The following is a 25,103-nucleotide window of genomic DNA, read 5'->3' as shown; positions in this document are numbered from 1 at the left end:
TATAATGGTATTGTTATTATTTGCCGACGACATGGCCATTATAGGTAAAACGCCAGACGAAATGCAGAATCAATAAGATAATTTATACAATTCATACTCGTTTCCATTCCCCGTTATGTTACAATGGTACCGGAAACGTCAATGTTTTTCCATACACTGACGCCTGATTTTCATATCGGGTGCGTGGCATAATTCAGTGTTTGTTGTTGCACTATTTTTTTCTGTTTAGTTCAATATTGTCAGTCCTATTCAGGCTATTGAACAAATTTATGATATTTACATTATATTTAATACGTGTAGATGTGTATGTAATAAAAAGGTTATTATCTTTGCATCAGGAAATATGCACTCGTTCTTCAGCGGAAGAATATTGCGCTCCTAAAGTCGCGCAATATTTCTGCTGAAGAACTCGTGCATATTTCCCGATACAAAGCTAATAACCTATAATTATTGCAACACATGGGGATTACAGGTAAACACTGATAAAACAAAAATTATGGTATTTAGAAAATGGGGCGTTGGACCTATAATGACCATCCATTAGAAGTTGTTAATGATTTCAATTACTTGGGTACTGTCTTCAACTATACAGGTGGATTCAATCTTAACCAGGAACATTTAGTGGATAAAGCCCTTAAGGCAATGAATGTTTTACTTTGTAAATGTGAAGACTATGACTTAAAACCAAAACTGTTATTTCAATTATTTGACGCATTTGTTGGGTCAATTTTAAATTATGGATGTGAAGTGTGGGGCTACACTAAATCTAAAGGGAAAGAGCGAATTCATCTTAAATTTTGTAAACGATTGTTAAGAGTTAAATTCAACACATGTAATGCTGCTGTCTATGGCGAATTGGGTAGATATCCCCTTTATATTCAACGATATGTGGACGGATAGCTCAGTGGTTTGCACACTGGCCTTCCAATCCTGAGGTCGGGGGTTCGATCCCCGGCAGCTACTCGGGGAATTTTCAGAAACGCTTTTCAGTGTTTCCCACCCAGCTAGAGGTGTACTGGTCAGGAACCCAGGCAATCCTTGCGTGTATCAGTGCTATACACTGGGCACGTTAAAGAACCAGGCTGTCTATTCGAAATGAGCTAGGCTAAGTTAGCCGGACAAGCCTGTATCTGATTTCTGATCTCTCTCTGTCGTGGGGGCTTTGTCTCACTCTGTCCCTCTGGTCAGATCGCTCTGTGTCTGTACTAGTAGAGGATGAATTATGCGCCCTGTGTGGCTGCATTTGAACTATGTAAAGCGCCTTTGAACGTGAAATTGATCATGAAAAGGGCGCTATATAAATCTGGTATAATAATAATAATATGTCCGCATATTACAATATTGGTCAAAACTTGTGTCAACTGAAAATATTATTTTGAAAACTATTTATAAACAAGCAGTTGCTGACTGTGACAGTGGGCATCGTAACTGGATATTTAATGTAAAGAAAATATTGAATACTTATGGCTTTGCCCATGTATTTGATTATATAAATACCATGAACATGAAATCATTTGTTCAAGTTTTTAAATGTAGAGTAATTGACACTTTTAGACAAGAATGGTTTAGTTCCATAGATAACAGTTCTGTGCTGACGATGTATAGACAATTTAAAGCCTCATTTGGTTATGAATGTTATCTTGATATTTTACCAAAAAGCCTCAGATTTTAGTTTTGTAGACTACGTATGTCTGTGCATCCATTACGAATACAAACTGGTAGATATAGTGGTAATAGTATACCCAGACACGAACGACTTTGTTTAGTTTGTAATACAAATGATTTAGAAGACGAGTATCATTTTATATGTATATGCCCATACTATTCTGATTTAAGACGAAAATATGTCAATAGAATATATCATGTTAGACCATCAGTTTTTAAATAAATCCAATTGTTAACTAGTACCAACAGAACCGAACTTATTAATTTGGCTTTATTTGTGAAAGAAGCATTGTGTGCACGTTCTAATGTTCTAAATGTTGAAATTTAAATTAATTTTGTTCATCTCCATCGAATATTCATATACAATGTTTATAAAGTGTTATACAATTACTTATTCATTTTCCATTTATATTTATATAATGTCTTATCCTAACTGTTTATAACTGCACGTTGATACTATTTACGAAATCTATGTGTAGTTTCACGTTGATATTATCTATGTAACTTATGTGTTATAGACAATGTACAATGTACAAGTCTTCAATAAAATATATGTCTCTCTGTCTGTCTGCTACCTCCTTCGCGACAGAGCTCTCTCACTCACAATAAACGTAAATATTTCTACTTCAAAACGATTTGCGGTACAAATTTTAATTCCAAATGTATTGTATACCTTAAGGCTATCTCACACCTATATATGCTTCTTGATACCAGTTAAAGGCAAGCATGTGTGACAAATAAAGTGCTTTCATGACGAAATGGCCCAGTTCACCGCTAGATCATCTTGCTGATAAATATTGAATAACAGTACATACAGATACACTGTATATAGATTAAATGACGCGCAACAGATATCAAACTTATGTGAAAATAGAAATAACCTTCAAGCAACTGTAGATAAAGGAAAAGATGGCAACAATGTTATAGAGAATCATTATGTAAGACAAAAAGTACTTTACAGCTAGAAAAACCATGGGAGGTAAGGTCAAACAGGACTTCACATGTATATTAAACAACTGTCAACAACTTACTAAAAAATTCAAGGATTTTAGTTTTTTTGTGAAAAAAAGTATATCAGGTGCTGACTTTAACGATTCCGGCGATGCAGAATGTATCCTTTCTGGGCTATATAATAGATGATGTCCCTTTGCTAAGTATAGCTTTAGTGTTGTAACCGGAAAAGCCAAGAACTGAAAATTCGTTTAGATTTGCAGAACTGTGAAATGTTTATATATTGCCAGAACGCTTTGACATCTGTCGTCGGAGCACTAAGGGTATTTCTGTTGATGCTTTCTGTTCTGAAAAAGGATCGAGTACACGCATTAAGGTTCAGCAGGTCTGCATTTTATATAAACTTACAGTATTGAATACCATCCCTTCTATTACCAATATGTGTGTTAGGGTTTCACCTAGTGTGGATAACTTTTATTTCACTGCCTTGTGACCTTGGAACATGGAGAAAGTAAAAAAAGAAGTACGACGCGCACCATACACCGGTTCATGCTCCCCAGTGGTGTTTTTGGCACTGACTGTTCTAGTGCGGTGCCCCATTATGTTTCTATATTTGTTTGCTTCGTCTTGATGTGTTTCATTTTGTTTATGTATTTTTTCTATGTGTGTTTGTCTGGTGTATATCCCTGCGTGCACTCCTACAGAGTTGCAGGTTGAAGGGGGCTGCGTTCATGAAATCTGGCTTTTTTCAGCTGGATATCAATCTTGTTTTTATGTGCAAGACTTAATTACGAGAGAATTTGGAGTAAGTCATGAATAGCGTAATCATTTATATGAACCATCAATGATACACTAATGTGTATGTTCCCCAGTTTAAATAATGGTCTTGCCTAAACGATAAAACATCTCTTTCCTTTCATTTTAAAAGTAATTACGCCTTCATGTAAAGGGATAGGACAAAGTGTTAAACCGATGACGAATCATTATCAATTAAATAAGAAATAATTAAATAAAGTAAGTACTCTCTCGTATAAGTTTTGTTCAGATGATATAAAAAAGTCATCGCTGTGGAACACCGGAGGGGACTATACGAATGCCGTCCGCCCGTCTGTCCGTCCGCAAATCTGGATCCTGCAATTACTCAATAAGTATTCAAGCTAAGTTCATAAAACTTGGTATGGGAATAGAGGGCAATATGTAGATTATGCACGTACATGACTTATGTTTGTAAGTCTTAGGTCAGGGTCACTATTGAAGGTAAAGTAAAAATTGTTTCCGCTCCATAACTTTTATATGTTTTGATGGATTATCTTCGTGCTACACACAAACGTTCCCCATGATGAGACAATGTGTCAACGCATGAGCTATACTTGCCGGTTGAAAGACAATGTCACTGTTTAAGGTCAAGTAAAATTTTGTTTCCACTCCATAACTTTTATATGCATTCATACCACTATAAGCAAATGTTCCTCGTGGCCAGACAATATGTCGCATATATTATCCACACATGTTTTTGGTGGTCAAAGCTCAAGGTCACTATTGAAATTAAAGTAAAAATAGTTTTTGTTCCTGTGGTTCACCTAACACTGTTGCCAACAACCACAAGGGACGAACACTAACAAAGTTTTCCACCGGTAGGGGACTTCTGTATACTGCAACTGCAATACTCAGTCACTTGTTCTATCTGATTCGGCACTGGTAAGATACTGAAATCTAGAATATATAAGTTTTGGCATTTTGCAAATGGAGATCATAAATTTCATGATTTATTTGATGAAATATTTTATTTTTCAAATGAAAAATAGACATAAGGTTCCCGTATTCGATCAGTTTTGATCCTATTTAAATATCAGAATTTGTCTAGAAAAAAAATAGAAACTAAGCAAAATAAAGTTGATTTGGAATTATATGAAATCAAATGTATATTTTTCTACACATATCTTGCAGTGAAAGCTGTTGTATTTCTTATTTCTCACACTCAGATAAAAGTACAGCTACATTGATTCAATGACGACATATTGTCCTTTCCGTATGTAATGTCACTGGAGTAAAGATGATATTTTAAGATTTATGATAGTGGACTTAAACGACTTTTTTTTTAATTTTCCAAAGGATAGATTTTCCGTAAGTGTGCTACATACTTAGTTTAGCTTAGATTTAGTATGCATATTTGCTCTAAATATCTGAGGCATAGTTCATATCTGTCAATGATTGTATTTCCGCATTTGGTTAAACATTTAATGAAAACGTGCTGTAATACATATCTTTCAGTGAGTAATATTCATACGCAATTTGAATAAGATTTCTCCAACATTTATCTTGTATAGATTTGTTATGGAATCAATTAATAATTTTAAGCAAAAAGAGATTTTGCATGTAAAAAGTGAAAAGGAAAAGACTACGTGAAAAACCGTATACCAAACAAACAACGTCAGAGATGTTAAGCATCGGAAAAGAACCAGTCCTGCAATTGGCACAACTGTGTCACGAGCGATGCAGTGGCGTCCGTCATCCGTTGTCCGTCGTCCGTAAACTTTTACTTTAAATGACATCTCCTCATAAACCGCTAGGCCAATTTCACTGTGTCAAGTGCGAACCAGTCTTGCAATTCGCACCACTGTGTTAAGTGCGAACCAGTTGTGCAATTCGCACCACTGTGTCAAGTGCGAACCAGTCCTGCAATTCGCACCACTGTGTCAAGTACGAACCAGTCTTGCCATTCGCACCACTGTGTCAAGTGCGGTTATAGATCTTACCAAAAAAATATTACGCCCGACGTATAACCGTAAATTATTTCTTAAATAAAAGCATACACGATTTCTTCCTTCTTCTTTTTTTGTATGATATATTCACCATTCAATCTCTCTCATGAAGCAATATTTAGGATTGGGTCTAGTTAAAGATACCCTACATTTGTTTGGGTCATACAGAGAAAGTAGATGTCTTTGCTTTAAGCTTCTAACATTGCATGTAGTTTTACACAGGCTTCTGTCTTAGGACCCGCATTTCTTTTTCGAATGCGAGTGGTGGTGTATTACAGTGACCAAGCCCAAGTTGTGATGCTTCGCCGTTCTTGTTGTTAATAGTCAAAAGGACTAGTGTTGATTACTATTTGGCAGAAGATTTTGAGTAAGCTAGCAACTGGGTTGGCAATCATACTCTTTCCTTTTCATTTAAGAAAAACTGAACACTATTATTCAGTTTTAAAAAAACATTGCAAGTTAAGGTCTCACTTAGATATACCCTGTAAGTCCTAGATGATATTTTTTTTATTTTAATATTAAGTGATATAAAATCAAGAGAAAGGTATGGGTCCTATATATTCTAAGATTTTTCCTGTCACATTTGCTTACTGCAAAATCACATCAGAATCACACTGCTGTGACCTGGTAATACTGCTCATACTAAAACTGAGTTTTACTTCAACAAATACAATTTTCTTTCCCATCTTTGCTACTGGAATGTCAAGGATGCATCCACAATGAAATTTTAACAAACATTAAGCTTAATTCAGACCACCACTGTGGCCACCGAGGTGCAAAATTAGGGTTCTAGAACTGTCCGCCAATACGCGCTGGTCCTTTTAGTACTATTACCGGGTAGACCTCAAATTAACATCGTGAACCTACGTTGTACTGTTGTTTTAGTTGTTTCTAGTTGCAAAAAATGTTCCTTTCTGTTGGCGAAAAGTTTCTCTGTAAATCATAATGACAAACTTAACGCATGGTTTAGGCTAAAATTACTTCCCTTGGTTCACTCTGCTGCCAGAGTGTTTATTTTATGCATGCATCTTGTTTGAAACCATCTCAACGAATAATGAAGTGCGATCTGGTCTGACTTTATTTTTTATATTATCTCTCCAAATGTGAACATGTCATATGGTATCCAAATTGAACTTGTATTCAGACTTATTTTATTTCAAATTATTTTCTTGTTTACTTTATTATTAAACAATATACAAGTGTTCCATTAATGTTAATGCTTGAGATAAAGAGAGTTAAAAAATGTTCGAGGAATATATGCATTTGGTATAACCGATTTTATGCGTTACACTTTTTAGAAACATATAAACCATGTAGATGGAACGAATAATGACAGGATGTATTGCAAAAACTTCTTGAAGCAAATTTTTTAAATGCACAAAACAGGCGTTTTTAACGTTCTTGAAACGTATTTCAACAGATTATCGCTTTATTTGTAACTTATGTAGTTTTTTGTTTTCAGAAGTTAAGAAAACATGTGCTACATCTCCGTTCCACGAAGAATCGGAGGCATTTTATTTTTGGAACAAAGTTACATTTCACAAACGTAACTTCAACATAATACGTTTCTAAGCTGTCACATAAAATTGATATAATTGTATTGTATAATCCGGATCAAAACAACATTTCGATAATGTAGATTTTGAGACAGAATATGGATTTAAATCACCTTTATCTATTAACGTTTTATCCCCAAAACTAAATTTAAAAGAAACATTCTCTTTGTCTGAAAATTTTCTGACTTGAATGCTAATAAATCTTTATTATATATATATTAGTATATGTAACCGTATAATGATCAGAAAGCTTAAAAAAGTGAAGGACTTGCGTCGTATTCTGACAGCTTTGTGTTTATCCTTGTTGTGTGTATTTTACTTAAACAATTTTTCAATGACTGCAAAACGCATAGAAGGATTTGCTGTAGAAGTAAGAAAGAAAGTGAGTTTAACAAGCAAGAAGAAGTTTGAGAACGAAATGTATCGTCAACAGGTGTTCATGGAAAACTACAGACCCTTAAGAAATTCTGCTGGTATCAACTGCACAAAAGTAATCATAAACAACGATCAGAAAGAAATAGCAAAATCCAAACAGTTTACGATAAAATCATCAAATCTCAATTCAGACTATTACTTGAACATAACAAACAATTGTCATACGTTTCGTGCTTCCAGGGGCTATATTAAACATCCGCTTTCCAAGATGGAATATGAATTCCCAATTGCCTTTTCAATACTGGTTTACAGAGACATTGAACAAGTTGAACGACTCATGCGTTTAATATATAGACCTCACAATTTCTACTGCATACATATGGATTACAAAATGGAAACAAATAAGAAGGAAGCCTTCAGAAAGATTGCAAATTGTTTGAACAATGTTTTTATTATTAAAGAACCTGTGAATGTAATATGGGGAGATTTTTCACTTTTAGAGGCAGAACTGTTATGCATGAAAACACTTGGATCTTATAAACAATGGAAATATTACATAAACCTTACCGGACAAGAATTTCCATTGAAAACCAACCGCCAGCTAGTTGCTATCCTTAAAGCCTTAGACGGTGCAAACGTTGTTTACGGATCTTTATCACGGTAAGGTCGATTTATATATTTATTCGAAGCTTAAAATTGGCAGTACTAAATAATACCAGACTGTCCAATAAACATACTTCTAATTATAGAATATAATGGCTACATTTATCCGGCATAATATGAAGAGTTTTATTTTTTATCACGCATAAAACGGTATCTGAGTTTCACAATACAGTTCAATTTATCCCTTATTACGAGGACAGTCCACTAAATGGATGGTACCTTTTATCCCGTATTACAAGAATAGTTCCATTTATCTCTAATTACACGGACTGTTACATTTATCTTGCATACCAAGGATGGTGCTAGATATCCGGTTCCATTTATCCCGCATTACACTGATGGTTCTAGATATCCGGTTCCATTTATCTCGCGTTAAACTGATTGGTCTATAATCCGGTTCCATTTATTCCACGTTACACTGATGGGTCTAGTTATCCGGTTCCATTTATCCCGCATTACACCGATGGGTCTAAATATCCGGTTCCATTTGTCACGCATTACATTGATGGGTCTAGATATCCGGTTCCATTTATCCCGCATTACACTGATGGGTCTAGATATTCGGTTCCATTTATCCCGGATTACACCGATGGGTCTAAATATCCGGTTCCATTTATCCCGCATTACACTGATGTGTCTAGTTATCCGGTTCCATTTATTCCGCATTTCACTGATGGGTCTAGATATCCTGTTCAATTTATCACGCATTACACTGATGGGTCTAGTTATCCGGTTCCATTTATCCCGCATTACACGGATGGGTCTAGTTATCCGGTTCCATTTATCCCGCATTACACCGATGGGTCTAAATATCCGGTGTCATTTATCCCGCATTACACTGCTGGGTCTAGATATCAGATTCCATTTATTCCGCATTACACTGGTGGATCCAGATATTCGGTGCCATTGATCCCACATTACACCGATTGGTCTAAATATCGGGTTCCATTTATCTCACTCAAATAACAACGCTGTGGGCTGATAATACTTTATTACTAACTAATGCAAATAAAGTATTACAAAACATGGTAAGCATAAATGCAATATTACGTGACAAAGCATGGTAAGCATAACAATATGTCATAACGTGTAAACCAAGCAAACATTAATTATTGATTAATATGAAAGCAATAAAAAGCATTTAATAATTCTATCATAATTATGTTCCTAACCTGAGATATCGTTTGTATGGGTTAGGGGAACGAAAAAGCAAGCTTTCACTGCTGCAAAATATTCTAGCAAACTGACCGAGATATTAAACCGCGCTCGCTGCCCAGGCTGCGAGGCTCCCACAGGTTGCCATTTAAATCAGTTTTACAAGTAAAACTACATTTAAATAACAACGCTGTGGGTTGATAATACTTTATTACTGACTAATGCAAATAAAGTATTACAAAACATGGTAAGCATAAATGCAATATGACGTGACAAAGCATGGTAAGCATAACAATATGTCATAACGTGTAAACCAAGCAAACATTAATTATTGATTAATGTGAAAGCAATAAAAAGCATTTAATAGTCCTATCATAATTATGTTCCAATCCACAGTAGGAGTAGGAGACAGAGAGAACTTGAGGTATGATGGCGATAAGAGAAATCAATTAGTACTGCTACAGGACTGCAAGGCTACGGCCGATGTTTTAAATTTAAACGCGAGGTCAGGGTGCAGATAATCAAAAACCGCAAGGCTCTTCCAGTCCCCAACAGCCTTTATGACGTCTAGAGGCACCCCACAGGAAAGTAAGTAACTACAACCAAATCTTCGTAACGAATGTGAATTATATGAATAAACATCTGCGTCTGGCGGTAAACATTGCGTTAACCTTGCCCTGAATTTGTTCTGGGTCACACAGGTTAACATGCCATTATGAACATATGAGAACAGATCTTGATCTGTAATAGATGTTCCTGCGAGGCCAATAAATTTCAACATTGCTGAAGTAGGGCACAACTGGTTCCCTTTCATGAAAGGAAGAGCGACCTGGAAAATTTTTATGTCCATATTGTAACGTTTTTGAAGACACAATGTTGAGAATGCAGCCACTCTTTGTAAAGACAATGCTTGCACGCTTTATACTATGTTGCCCAGTACATACATTGCTTATCCTAAGTAGGCCAAAGAAACAGGCCAGACAGGCATCCCAAAAACAAATATCAAACAGGTTGGAAAAGTTAAGACGAGACTTGATGAAAAGAAGTTGGGAAGGCGTAATAGGTTTTTTTCTGCATTTTAAAAGTATCCAATTTACGTTTTAAGCCTTTCAAAACAGAAGAAAGTTGGAAATTATCATCCAAAGAATTTGAGAACCCCAGTTCCAAATGCAAAATGCGTATGATATTGAGATACTGCGTAACAGTGCTATATTTCCTAGTCCTTCCTAGGAAAGCAATGTATCGACATATATTCACATTTGACAAAGGTACCGGCTCACAAACGATCAAGTTACAAAATTGTTTATACACTCGTAAATGCGTTTTATAACAAGCTTTTGTGCTTTCTGCAAAAGTTTTTAAAGATTTTAATTCGTCAACTTCTTTGTCCAATTGTTCACCCAGTCTTTCCATTTTCTTATCTGAAAAGACATGTGTTCATGCATTAAGAAGTAATTTAGCCGTAAATGTCTTGGGAATACACTAATGAACCGAGGCAATTGGCCAGTTTTATGTAGTCTTGAGATCGAATCTGCGATATAATTAACATGAGTGTTGATGTAAGAAGCAAATATTGTAAAGTTGAACTTTAAACTAAGGTCACACAAGACGCGTAACAAATACAGAGAGGTCGAGTTCACACAGGTTCCTTTATTTATGTTCCACAAAGCACAAACGTTATCAGTGAATATGCGCACGCGTTTATTTTCCCAAAGGTGACCCCACCGTAAAGCAGCACAAACTACGATAGCCAATTCCTTAGTGTTTATATGCTGACATTCCAAGCGCGGGTAATCCGCAAGCCACGCTGTGTACAACCAGTCGCCTTGGCAGAAAGCTCCGCCTACATGCGAAGATGAATCACAGAATACTTGAATTTCTTCCCGAAAATCCCAAATCCTTCTAGTGCCATTGGCTTGAACAATTTTCGAAGACCACCAGTGTAGATTGTCCGCTAAATGTTTTGTGAGACATTTATGATGATCGGATTTAACTGTTTGAGCTTGTTGTAGAACGGTCTAACGTGGACGCGGCCCCAAGGGATCACAATAGAGGCCCCTGCTAATTTCCCCGTTAGTTTTTCCAGTTCCTTTCTTGAAAGCCTGTGCTTTGAAAGACACAAGTCAATTTGTTGAAAATAATTCCAAGCTTTCACTGATTCGAGTGAGATTGTCCCGGAAACGGTATTAATTTCAATTCACAGAAAAACAATTTGCTGACACGGGTCTACTAACTTTTTATAATTTATGCTTAAACCAAGAGAACGTAGCCACTGGCGCCAGATCAGAAAGAAATGCCTCTGTACATGTTATACCCTACCCCTAGGTATTCTATAAGAACCATGGTCGTGAACGGGAAAATATACTTACCCATTTCAATCGCGTATTTCATATCTAAAACACGCAGTTCAGTAAATGTGTACTATTGATATTAAACAAGTGGTAATTTATCTTCCGTTGTGTACCGGTCACATTTCTTCAATAGTTCTTATCTTAGAAAAAGAACGTGTAGTTTACAGTTTTTTCACAGGTACACAAAAAACTTGCTTGAACTTCCCTGGTGAAGTTCCGTTCTAGATTATAGACACACTCTGATTGGCTGATGTGAAAATGTATGTCAGTCGTCATTTTACTACACGTGTACGCTAAAATGTTTATATGCAGCATAAATGTGCAAAATGAATTAAATAAACAGAATAGATGTATAACTATGTATGATTTCAAATTCAAAACTATATACAAGATGAATTTCATTCATCATTTCGAGTCTTATCGTAAAACTGTGAATATATTGCATTCTGTTTCTGTTTGTTTACATTTCGCTTAACATGTGCACACTGTCGTGACCTCTAGACCGGATGTTCATTAGGGAAGTTCACGCAAGTTTTTTCTGTAACGTTGACTAAAGCATAAAATATACGGAGCATCTCTGCAATATGGAATATTGAGACAAGGTGACTGGTGCACGATTGAAGATAAATTATCGCTTGTTTAATATCAGTAATACACATTTACTGACCTGCGTGTTTTAGGTATGAAATACGCGATTGAAATGGGTTAGTATATTTTCCCGTTCATGACCATGGTTCTTATAGAATACCTAGGGGTAGGGTGTAACACGTACGGAGGCATTTTATTTCTGATCTGGTGCCAGTGAACGTAGCAGTAATAACAAAGTTTGATAAGCTAGTAAGCATTCTGAATAATCATTTCCGATCACAAAAAAATCGTCTAAATACACAATGATGCAGTTAAATCCACGCCTTTGCATCATACGTCGAACTGCTTGAGTAATCCTGTGGAAGATTTGTGGACTCTTCCGGGCACCAAAAGGCAGGCGAGAGTCAAACATGTATTTACCGTCACATTGTAATCCCGTATAAGGAAAATTAGATGGATGCAAGCCGACCGACCTGTAAGCATGCTCGAGATCATTTTTTGCTAGGTAGGCACGAGGAGTCAACTTGTTAATGGCATCAGAAATGGTTTGATATTGAAAATGTTCAATGGAGGCAAAGTCATTCACACTTTGATTTATAGGTCTTGAGAAATCATGGATCAGACGTATATTACCGTCGGGCTTAGGAATTGATGAAAGGGCGCTAACTACTATAGGCTTCTCAGAAACAATTACATAGTTACCCTCTTCAATTTCATAGTTAATCCTTTTGTTTACTAATTCCTGATCACAAAACACAGAGTAAGAGTTTTTTGTCACTGAAGGTTGAATAAGCGGTATTTTATCCTCATCAAGAATAGAAAATACATTGCGTATACCATCGAACAATAGTCTTTATCTTCATCATCTTTTAGTTCATTCTCCCAAATTTTCAGTTTTTGTTGGAGGGGAGACGGTTTTACCGACTCCCTTACTGTCCCTTTTTTTGATCTGCTTTGTGTGTATAGTCATTGTGATCTTTTGCAAAGCACGACATGCAGACATGGGCATAACGGCAGTTGGTAAAATTACACCCATTCCTTCCATTGAATTTTTCGCAGATTGGGCTCCCAGACGACGGGTCAGATTTTCCTCTAGCTTCTGGTTTAATTGTGTTGCGTGGAGTTGTCGTGCGGTCTTGAGTAGATGAGCGTGTTTTAAGATACAATTGCATAAGGTAGTTATCGTCTATGTTCCATGGATTGTTTTTCTAATTTTGCAGACGACGAAATTCATGATCGTATTGTAACATCGACGACCAAGAAAAACCTTGAGCGAATGTTCCGATTTTAGTAAGATACTCTAAGTAATTTCGGACATCTTCCATGCTGCACCCCTCTTTTATCATCTCAAGGAGAATCCTGTTGCTGCCCTCCATGTATTGGGCCTGGGTGATGGATTCAAGCTTTGGTTTTGCCCCGTCGCGTTATTTGATTTCAATCTCCCCGATTTTCACATTGTTTTGATCACTTTCAGATTTCAAAGCCAGAAAGTCACAAATTTGTTTTGCCTTTGCTTTTATGGTTGTTTGTGGTAATACACTTGAGAGCTGTAACATACCTGAACCTGAACCGGATTTTCCACTCAGCATCACCACGTCATCCGCCGTAAGGTTTAAAGCATTTTCAGTCTCAGTAGCTCGGACTTTCTTCACTGCTTCACATAACAACAGTTGTTGCCCTAGGTTAAGTCTTTTCGTGAAATGTTTCTGAATGACGTCATCAGTTAAGAGGCCAAATGCTTCTTTTGTATATATTCCATTTTTTGTAAGTTCAGCAATGGTGTCCTCATTTAACTGATTTTCCTTTGCGAATTCAATAAAATCCATTTTAACAATTAATAAATAAGCAGAACGAAAAAGCAAGCTTTCACTGCTGCAAAATATTCTAGCAAACTCACCGAGATACAAAACCGCGCTCGCTGCCCAGGCTGCGAGGCTCCCACAGGTTGCAATTTAAATCAGATTTACAAGTATAACTACACATTACACTGATATATCAAGTTATCCAGTTCCATTTATCCCGCATTACACTGATGGGTCTAGATATTCGGTCCCTTTTATCCCGCATTACACTGTTGGGTCTAGATATTCGGTTCCATTTATCCCGTATTACACGGATGGGTCTAGTTATCCGGATCCATTTATCCCGAATTACACTGATAGGTCTAGATATTGGGTTCCATTTATCCCGCATTACACCGATGGGTCTACATATCCGGTTCCATATATCCCGCATTGCAAAGATGGGTCTAGATATCCGGTTCCATTTATCCAGCATTACACTGATGGGTCTAAATATCCGGTTCCATTTCTCCCGCATTACACTGATGTGCCTAAATATCCGGTTCCGTATTTCCCGCATTACACTAATGTATCTAGATATCCGTTTCCATTTATCCCGCATTACACTGATGGGTCTAGATATTCAATTCCATTTATCCCGCTTTACACCGATGGGTCTAAATATCCGGTTCCATTTATGCCGTATTGTACTGATGGGTCTAGATATCCGGTTCCATTTATCCCGCATTACACCGATGGGTCTAGGTATTCTGTTCGATTTATCTCGCATTACACTGATGTGTCTAGTTATCCGGTTCCATTTATCCCGCATTACACTGATGGGTCTAGATATTCGGTTCCATTTATCCCGCATTACACTGATGTGTCTTGTTATCCGATTCAATTTATCTCGCATTCCACTGATGGGTCTAGAATCCGGTTCCATTTATTCCACGTTACACTTATGGGTCTAGATATCCGGTTCCTTTTATTCCACGTTACACTGATGGGTCTAAATATCCGGTTCCATTTATCTTACATTACACGGATGTGTCTATTTATCCGGTTCCATTTATCCCGCATGACACTGATGAGTCTAGATATTCGGTCCCATTTATCCCGCATTTCACCGATGGGTCTAAATATCCGGTTCCATTTATCCCGCTTTATCCCAATGTGTTTAAATATCCGGTTCCATTTATCCCGCATTACACCGATGGGTTTAGATATCAAGTTTCATTTATGCTGCTGTACACTGATGGGTCTAGATATTCGGTTCCATTTATCCCGCTTTACACCGATGGGTCTAAATATCCGGTTCCATTTATGCCGCATTGCACTGATGAGTCTAGATATCCGTTTCCATTTATCCCGCATTACACTGATGGGCCTAGTTATCCGGTTTCATTTATCCCGCATTACACTTATGTATCTAGATATCCGGTTCCATTTATCCCTCATTACAATGATGGGTCTAGATATCCGGTTCCATTTATTCCGCATTACACTGATGTGTCTAGATATCCGATTCCATTTATCACGCATTACACCAATGGGTCTAGTTATCCGGTTCCATTATTCTGCATTTGTAATGGCATTTGAAATATACTTCCAAAATGTCAGTTTCAATTACTAATCAATCAAACTGGCTGACAGTTTTATAGATTGTTGCCTCTCTTTGATGTCTTTGATGCTCTTATTTATATCACCATTCCCTTTCTACTAAGTTCAAAGAGTTGTTATAAGACTAATATATTTTATCAATTAGAACTCTGCGACAATTCAGTAAACGCTGGTCTATGGTTAAAGCACCACCACCCCATAATTTAACAATGATTAAAGGATCAATGCATGTTGCTGCTAATAGGAACTTTATCGACTTCTGCCTCCACGACCGAATATCACTTGATTTCATAGACTGGTTAAAAGAAACAAAGATTCCAGACGAGTCATTCTTCTCTACATTGAACCATAATCCACAGTTAGGAATACCAGGATCTTTAATCGGTATGTTGTTTTAAAACAGGGTAAGTGGAATTTCTAAACCACATACTGCATATAATATCATTATGTAAGTATAGTTTCTACATACAGTCAAACATGTATTAAGCAGTCTGTCAAAGGAGCGGGTCAATCTGGCTGCGTAAAGCAGTGAACTGCTCTAGACAGTTGACATTAGAACCAAAAGTTATTTTTGGAAAATAAGCTGACTGGTTGCATAAGGCAAGTGGTTGCTTAATAAAATAATATCTAATCTTTAGAAAATATGATGAAAACAAGTGGCCGGTTAGGCATGTTAATTGACAGGTCCGATATCATACATCAATTTTTATGCTTTCAAGTGACTGCATATAGACATCGCGTTAGCTGAAATTTCGTATATTGTTAAAATTTGTACAAATGATACTAGAAAGATCGACACCATCACAGTATTAACAATAATTTTACAGTTGGTTTTATTGACGTTTCTGCGTTCTGTCTTTTTCACGATAATTTAGTAAAACGGAAGTTATAAATTTAAGAACTTTTACATTGTATTTGTCAAATACTTGCATTGACAATCATAGAGTCACCGGACCTATGCTCGCCCAGGCACATGCTCGCCCACTTTTCATTTGAAGCCAGATTGTGTAATAAATATGCAAACTTTTATCACGTGTTGTTTATCTTTATACCAGTTGTGTAACACTTTCTGTCCTCATTTTTGATGTTTGAGTTTCCGGTTAACGAAAAGTGAAAAGTGAAAAGGACCAAGAAGAAACATGACTTAAAATAAATATTTTCAAAAACACTGGTTAAAAGCTGTTACACAGCTAAAGGTTAAACATAGTATTATCTTTTTATGCAGTTTATTTAAAACAATCAGACCAAATAATGATTTTATATCAGCAAAAGTTCTTCAGCTTCCAGCTGCTAAAATTGTTTTCGAAATGCTACTTCCAGGGCCGAAATGATAACAGACAATTTTACCATCATCTTTCACTTCTAGTTCATTTAAATATATTTTAAGTATCAAAAATTGATAAATAAATTCAAAGCATACAATTGTTTGAAAATATGCCAGTTTCATACAGGTGTTTAGTTCATTTAACTGCAAAAATGTCAGAATGCTCAGGTTAGATAAGACTAAATTTTGACTCCCCCTTCACAATGCCAAGACATCCAAAAAAATTCTCATTCTGAAGAGAATTTCGAGAAAGCCTGGAAACTTGTCCAAAATGAAGGATATTCACTCCATAAAGCTGCAAATGAGCTCCGTATCCCATACAGTACTTTAAAAGATCATGTTAATGGTCGTTATAAAGACTGTTACACAGTTTGGCTAGAGTCCTTTATTAGATGCCCAGGATGAATTAAATGTTGTGAATTATGCAACCTTTATGGCATCAAGGGGTATTCCACTAACAAAACCTGTTCTTAAATGGATTGTACTTGAGATTATTATGCCAAAGGGCAAAGATGAACGAATTAACAAGGCCACTGGACCATCTGATAAGAGGGTGCGAAGATTTTTACAGAGACACCATTCTTTTTCAGTACGTATTGCACACCCCCTTGAAAGGCAGAGAGCTGTTTTAACACAGGACACAGTAAATGATTATTTTGACTTGTTGGAGAAAACTGTTACTTCTCTAAATTTGCAACATGAATCTGCAAGAATATATATAATTGTGACGAATCTGGTTTTTCTGGAAAGCTGAACCCAAGTAAGAAAGTTATTGTTCCTAGAGGCACGAGACATGTGTATCAGTGTAAAATAAGCCTTTCTGGTCATGTTCCTCTTTTGAATGCCATTTCAGCAGCTAGTCAGACCATATCACCTATGCTTATTTTTTCTAAATGTCTGCCACGAATGGTTCATGATGGAATGCCTGACAGTGGCCTCTGTATTCAGATGTACTGGCATAAAAATGTATATCCTCTTAACAAAGTTGATGTAAATGCCTTGATTCCGGAAGCCAAACAAACACAGTCAGAACCTGAAAATCTGTAGTCTTCCAATTTCAGCTCTAGCAATCAACTGTCTGTTTGTGAGCACTGGCCATTCAGAAGAAAATGCTCTTGTAAAGCTGGGTATCATATCTGAGGACCAAAGTCTGTTCTAGTTGAACCTCCGCTACCAAAATAAAAACATACTTCAAAGAGGAAAACTTTCACCAGTGCCAAACCTACCGAGAAAAAAAGCTAAAGCATTAGTAAGGAGGATGGCGTAGCAACAACTGCAGTCGAACTGACAAATGATCAGCAAATGGAAAGGGATGTTTGTGTTGTATGCATGATGGGAAAAATTGAGGAGTACACTTCGGTAGGATGCGACAAATGTGATAAGTGGTTTCACTACGAGTGTTTGCCATCTTATGTACAAACTGATGTAGACTTGAGTTTAGTAACCAGCACGGAGTGGGTGTGCCGTTTGTAATATTGAAAATGTACTGGTTCATGTTGTGTACATGTACTTGATTACTGTTCAGAGATTTCATTTCATTTTCAATTTGTTCCTGACTGTTTATTATGTGTTACTCAAAAGTATGTTGTTTATGCCAATTTGTGATTCTTAACATGAAAGAGTGAGGTTTGTTATACGCAGTCCTCCTTCACTTTAAACAAAGTCATCAGCACAAGTCATACTCCTTCTACACGCAAGCATCCGCACAACACCATATACTCACAAGTCCTGTGGCGATCGGCGACAGGTGAGGATACACTGGAAGCTGTAGTCATGACCCTTCACACAGACAGCCCAAGATATTGGTCGTCAGCTCACTGACCGAGACAGCAGTAGCTCACGGCAGCACCTTGGGTGACGGGGCAGCCCTCTTTAGGACCGCATTGCTCACCTCAGCAGAATGAGGAAGGGACTAGAAAAGGTGTCCTAAACATTGTCTACTTGACACACCTGGGCCAGTTTACCGCGACTGGCTAGGATTCCCACCAAGCGGTCGAAATACAAGAAGAAAACATACCAACAACCAAACAGCAACCAATCACATTTGGTGCATGGACACTTCTGGACAAGGATACTACAGATAGACCAGAACGGCGAACAGCACTTGTAGCCAAGGAACTGTCAAGATACAAATGTTGATATCGCTGCTTTGAGCGGAACACGCTTTGCCGAAGAAAGGCAGCTGAGAGAGCCCACAGCCGGCTACTTTCTAATGGAGTGGACGAGGGAAGGAAAAGCACCGTGAGTCGGGAGTTGGCTTTGCCATAAAAAATGAGTTAACAGGCAAGCTGCCCAGCCTGCCCAAAGGCGTAAACGATCGCCTCATGACGCTCATACAACCACTAAAGGGAAAGAAGCATGCCATCATCAGTTGCTACGCCCCTACAATGACTAACCCTGACGACACCAAAGACAAGTTCTACGAAGAACTCGACAATGTGATCACATCCACTGCTAAGCAGGACAAACTGATCATCCTCGGAGATTTTAATGCTCATGTTGGGCGGACGTTCAAGCCTGGGGCGAAGTCATTGGAAAACATGGCGTTGGAAAATGTAACAGCAACGGACTTCTTCTCCTGACGCTGTGCGCGAAACATGGCCTCCTTCTAACGAACACCATGTTCCAGCTACCGACCAGAAATAAGACCACATGTATGCACCCGCACTCAAACACTGGCATCTCATCGACTATGCCATAGTCCGCCAAAGAGACCGCCATGATGTGCGTGTGACAAAGTCCATGTGTGGAGCAGAATGTTGGATCGACCACCGCCTCATCCTGTGCAAGGTGAACTTCAAAATCCAACCACCTAGGCGACCTCAGGCAAGAAACCCCCAAAGTGCTTGAACGTTCAGAAACTTACAGTTCCTGAAGTCAAACAGCAAGTCAACAGAGAATTGGAGGATTAGTTGGAACCACTCACCCTAAACTCCGATGACATTGAATAGGATTGGGCACAATTCAAGGACACAGTACACTCAACATGCAGTACTATCCTTGGTCCAAAGACTCACTGCCATCAAGACCGGTTTGACGAGAACAACAAGTCGATATATAACGATATATAATCTACAACAGACTGCTGAAGGCATATTCAGCTAACAAGACTCCAGCCAACACTGCTGCTCTACATCAAGTAAAGCAGACTGTCCAGGCTGAACTGAGGCAAATGAAGGACAAATTTTTAAGCAACAAAACCGACGAAATGCAAAGTTAAGCAGATGCCCACAGTACTAAACATTCCTACGAGTCTGTCAGAACACTCTGTGGTCACAGCCAGCTGGTACATCACTACTCCTCTCAGCTGATGGAACCAAACTTCTCACAGACAAGCCTAACATTCTCGACAGATGGACAGAACACTTCGAGTCGGTCCTCAACAGACCATCATCCATCAACAACGCAGCTATAGAATGCCCTCCTCAGACAACAATAGACACATCACTTGACAAACTTCCCACTACTCAGGAGACAAAAAAGGCAATGTACCAGGTGCCAACTGGCAAAGCCCCCGGGGCAGATGCAATTCCAGCCGAGATATACAAAGTCTGTGGTCCAACCTTCATTCTAAAGCTGACAGAGCTATTTCAGTCCATGTGGCAGGAAGAAAAGAATCCACAGAACCTAAAGGATGCGTCAATAGTACATCTATACAAGCGTGAGTGCAACATACAAGGCTGCGACAACCATAGAGGTATATCGTTACTGGACATCGCAGGGAAGATCCTTGCACGCATACTGTTGAACAGACTTCTCCGTCATCTTGAGAATGGCCTACTCGAGAAAGTCAGTGTGGCTTTCGTGCAGGCCGCGGCACAGTAGATATGATCTTTGCTGCCAAACAACTCCAGGAAAAATTCAAGGGCAATACACTGACCTCTAAACCACATTTGTGGACCTCACAAAGGCGTTTGACTCTGTCAACAGGACCGGCCTCTGGAAGATCATGGCAAAGTTCGGCTGCCCACCAAGAATTATCTCGATGGTACGACAATTCCATGATGGAATGCAGGCCCCTATTCTTGACGACGATAACCAATCGGTGTCAAACGTGTCAAACAAGGCTGCGTGCTTGCCCCTACTCTCTTCAGCATGATGTTTACTGCAATGCTTGCAGATGCATTCTCCAGATGTTGATATCAGGTACCGCACCAATTTACGTCGTCTAAAGTCAAAGACAACGGTACATTACATTAGACTCCGTGACCTCCTTTTTGCTGACGATTTTGCTCTAAATGCCACCTCATGGCATGATATGCAAGGACAGTCTCAAGAAGTTATCAGATGCCTGTGACAACTTTGGCCTGACCATTAGCATAAAAAAGACAGAAGTTATGTTTCAGCCAGCACCAAACACAACTTACACTGAACCAGAGATGTTCACCAAATCTCAACGCCTTAACCCAGTGGAAAAGTTCACCTACCTTGGGAGTACTCTATCCAGAGTTGTTTACATTGACGATGAAGTCGATGCACGTTAGCTAAAGCCAGCTCAGCTTTTGGACACCTACACAAATCGGTATGGAACCGCTGAGGCATCACCACCAAGACAAAGCTCAGCGTTTATAGGGCTGTTCTGCTGACATCACTACTATACGCAAGTGAGACCTGGACAGTGCATCAGAGACATGCAAAGAAGTTGAATCACTTCCATACCATATGTCTACGTAAAATCATGGGCATAAAATGGCAAGATAAATACCTGACACTGAAGTGTTGGATCGTGCTAACATGTACAGCATTGACACCATACTGCGCCAAGGACAACTCCGTTGGGCAGGTCGTGTAAGGAGGATGCCAGGCACACAGATCCCAGAACAGCTCTTCTATGGCGAACTGCAGAACGGCTCACATAAGAAGGGCGGACAAAGATAGCGCTTTAAAGACTCCCTCAAGTCGTCCATCAAATCGTTTCAAGTAGGACCAGACAATTGGGGGAACTTGCCAAAAACAAATCGTTATGGCGCTCAAAACTCAAGCAGGGAGCCAGAGCATACGAAAACCACCGTGTCAGTTAACTATACAGAAATGACAACTACGAATGTCTAGAGCAGTATCAGTCACCGTACCAACTAGCCCTTCTTGTCCGGAGTGCGGTCGCGCATTCTATGTACAAATCGGATTGGTCAGCCACCTTCGCACACACAATAACCAACCAAGACGACATGCTTCATAAAAATGAGATGGTCATCTTCGCAGCCGTAGAACATACACCCATAACTTCTGAACAAGAGTGCTGCATCATTAGTTTTTACAGTGAATACGTTTTAATCACTTCCATTGTATAATATTATGCTTTTTGTGTGAGTTATTATGTTGTTTTAGAATATTGATAGATTACACTAAATGTTTATCATGTCATTTAATACACAAATTCTTTTCTTCTATAATATACCACTGGGCGAGCATAGATCCTGTCCAAAAATAATGAAAACAGTATAGTTGTATTACGCCCGATTTCAAAGTCCAGGATGTTAGTGTTTACTTTAAATTGGGTCAGTCATTTGAATGGGGCAATGCCTGGTTAGAACTAACGAAGCAACGAAATCGATTTACCGTATTACAACAAAAATATTGCAATTTTAATGCCTTTTCTGGACAAGGATTGGTCCAGTAAGTCTATATTTAGTCGCCCCCCGATAATTGCTTTTCTTTGTTGCACGACCAAGGTAGATTTAGAGGCTAGGCGCAGTCTCAAAACATTTCTTTGGTTCAGATCGTTGAAACATCTCAATATTTATCAAATGCAAATCTAAAGCTAGAAATTACATAGAAATCAAACGAAATACTCAGCTATATTGAAGGGAGTATTTACAAACTTTTATTTAAAAAAAAATACAAAATACATTTCTAACAGGCATGTAACTTTTATATCATGTGCAACTTTAATCTTAAAATAAATCTCAAGCAGAATATATGAAAACTGAAATATGTCAAAAGATTTTCAAATTAGAAATGCTATTGATCACCTTCTATAAATAAATTTATTAGTATATTTACCTCATCTGAAATACATGACGTAATAAAAACGAAAGATTCAATAAAAACTTTCTACTGTGTTCATCAATATTCAAATCTTTGATAAGTTTTATGGAAAACAATTACTGGAAATATTATTTAAAAAGAAATATGTTTTATGTTCATGACATTTTAAACAAAGGCATTATGAGGCTTTAAGTCACAATGACAAAATTAACTTCTTCTGAGTCTTGCCACCATTAAAGGTGGACGAAGACCTACTGGTACATCTCAAAAAAAATCATTTCAGGCACGGTCGAGCAACTTCCGAAGGTCAGCTGCATAGTTTTCTGACATAAAAAGAATTTTTTGTGTTGAATGCTGTATGGACGGCTGCTTTCTTCGATTGTGGCTTTTCTTGTTGCACTTTGTCCTTATTTTTTAAGAACTTTTCAATCGACTGTGTATTAGTCAATATACCATCTTTTGCAATACATGTATGTTAGGAGGGATAATTTCCTTTTCTGTAACATTTGTGAAACAATCTATAAGAAGATCTTTTGGAGGCATAGAATGCAACCACGCAAAATAATAGAAGACATGGTTTGACTGAATTTGTTCATGAGGGGTAACGAAATGTGTAACAGCCCTCACGCTGAAGCAGCACAATTGTTTTACCCTTACCTATTATCTTTAGTAAAACTGGATATACTGTGTAATCCAAAATGTTCAACACAAAGTCAAACCCTTATGAATTTGAACCGCTTTGACGAGGACATTGATCAATTTTGTATCAATTACGATTATGGTTTCAGTACCTTGGTATTCGTTATGGAATAGAACTACTCCAAGCACCTGAGGACCTTAGTTGAAACACAAATTACAACAGCCAGTCTAAAAATATATTTAGCAAATTAAAATATGTTTAAAATTATCACTTTAATTTAAGGGTATTTGCCTCACTTAGAAGTTGTTGGATCACATAAACTTGTAAAGTTTGTTTGATGTTTTAAATCAGTACATTTTCATACTCATCGACAATATAAACAGGTATTTTTCGTTTTAGGAGAACCGGAGAAACATTGTCTGAGGCCGTTCTTCCTGCGTTACGTCATCTGGCAGTTTAAAGGTCAACTGGATCTCGTTAAAACCTGCCACGGAAAATTCGTAAGACAAGTGTGTGTATTTGGAGTTGGGGATCTACACAGCGCTTACAATAGTGTTGGGCTTTTTGCTAATAAATTTTACCTTGATTTTGAACCTACAGCTCTTGACTGTTTAGAAGAATTACTATATGACAGAACATGGAAAGAGTATCTCGAAGACATTCCTATTGATACGTCTTATTATAGCAATTTAGACTACTCCAAGATGCAGTCGAAACCGTAGCACCAAAAGAAGCAGAAATAATTATCACATTAGATAAAATCGTTCGTACATTGTCTTTCTCCCTTATTTTAGATGTTTCTATTACTGTACAAGTTCTATAAAGTTATAAAAATTATGCGTACAAATGTAAGTGCCAAACGTTTATACGACATATATATATATATATATATATATATATATATATATATATATATATATATATTCCGGGTTTTATGGATGTTTAAAATACAACATCACCAGTTAATTCATTTAACTGCATGATTTGCAAATACAATGAGATATGAAAGAGTCAAACAGTTGTGTCAGTTTTAGATTATCTTATTTTGATGTCGTACTTAGAAAGTAATCATGTCTACAGTCTTAAGCGAATTTTTATTCAAATAATATTGTCAAGTGACCCGTTTCTACCAGTGAAAGGCAGCATTGCAATGTGAGTTCAATTTGTGGACCATTGACCTGGTACTTTCAGTAGCTTGATTTCAACTAAAACTGTGTTTAGTACAAGAGAGTTCTGACGTTATTATGTTCCGTGTAGCATTAAATTTATATATATTTACCTTTACCCTGCTAAATTTCTAACATGGACTGATCTATCATTCAGTTTGGGCAGTACCACGTATTATCCGAAGGGGTGTTCACTGAAAATATACTGATAGAATAGCGAACAGTACAGACCATGATCAGGCTGATCTTGATCTGCACTGGCCGCAAAGGCAGAATCACATGCCGGCAGCAGGCTAAAGGTTAAAAATGAAAAACATCATTTTCAGGTCTAAATGATGTTTTATCACGTTGAACGTAAAATATAAAATACCAAAATATTCAAGTTTGATAATTAGCTTTTTTTAGAACAACACTACCGGAATAACGACAGTCACATCTTTTGAATACAAAAGTTATTGAATACATAGGCTTAAACATGTTTATGTTTAGAATATGTTTAAAAGCTTGTAGTAATT

The 25,103-nt window shown here is 37.6% G+C and overlaps 1 protein-coding gene across 1 annotated transcript; it reads left to right on the top strand.

The window, feature by feature from the left end:
* The first annotated feature begins 4,598 nt into the window (after positions 1 to 4,598).
* LOC123564464 (N-acetyllactosaminide beta-1,6-N-acetylglucosaminyl-transferase-like) lies at positions 4,599 to 24,523 on the top strand. Its single transcript, XM_045358075.2, has 4 exons — positions 4,599 to 4,740; positions 6,841 to 7,969; positions 15,616 to 15,854; positions 23,822 to 24,523. Exons 2-4 carry the CDS (start codon positions 7,125 to 7,127, stop codon positions 24,142 to 24,144), a joined length of 1,407 nt encoding a protein of 468 aa, XP_045214010.2. The 5' UTR covers positions 4,599 to 4,740; positions 6,841 to 7,124; the 3' UTR covers positions 24,145 to 24,523.
* The last annotated feature ends 580 nt before the right edge of the window (positions 24,524 to 25,103 follow it).

Source organism: Mercenaria mercenaria, chromosome 2 (assembly GCF_021730395.1).
Source record: "Mercenaria mercenaria strain notata chromosome 2, MADL_Memer_1, whole genome shotgun sequence".
In the NCBI taxonomy this organism is placed as follows: domain Eukaryota; kingdom Metazoa; phylum Mollusca; class Bivalvia; order Venerida; family Veneridae; genus Mercenaria; species Mercenaria mercenaria.
The sequence above is the reverse complement of the archived record's forward strand: the minus strand, read 5'-3'. Positions and strand labels throughout refer to the sequence as shown.

What these genes read in the sequence shown, in the direction of transcription:
- LOC123564464 (XM_045358075.2), top strand. Translation starts at nt 7,125, where the DNA reads ATGCTAATAAATCTTTATTATATATATATTAGTATATGTAACCGTATA. An exon ending in GTTTACGGATCTTTATCACG is followed by an intron (nt 7,970 to 15,615) that starts GTAAGGTCGATT and finishes TTTATCAATTAG; the next exon opens with AACTCTGCGACAATTCAGTA. An exon ending in AATACCAGGATCTTTAATCG is followed by an intron (nt 15,855 to 23,821) that starts GTATGTTGTTTT and finishes TTTTCGTTTTAG; the next exon opens with GAGAACCGGAGAAACATTGT.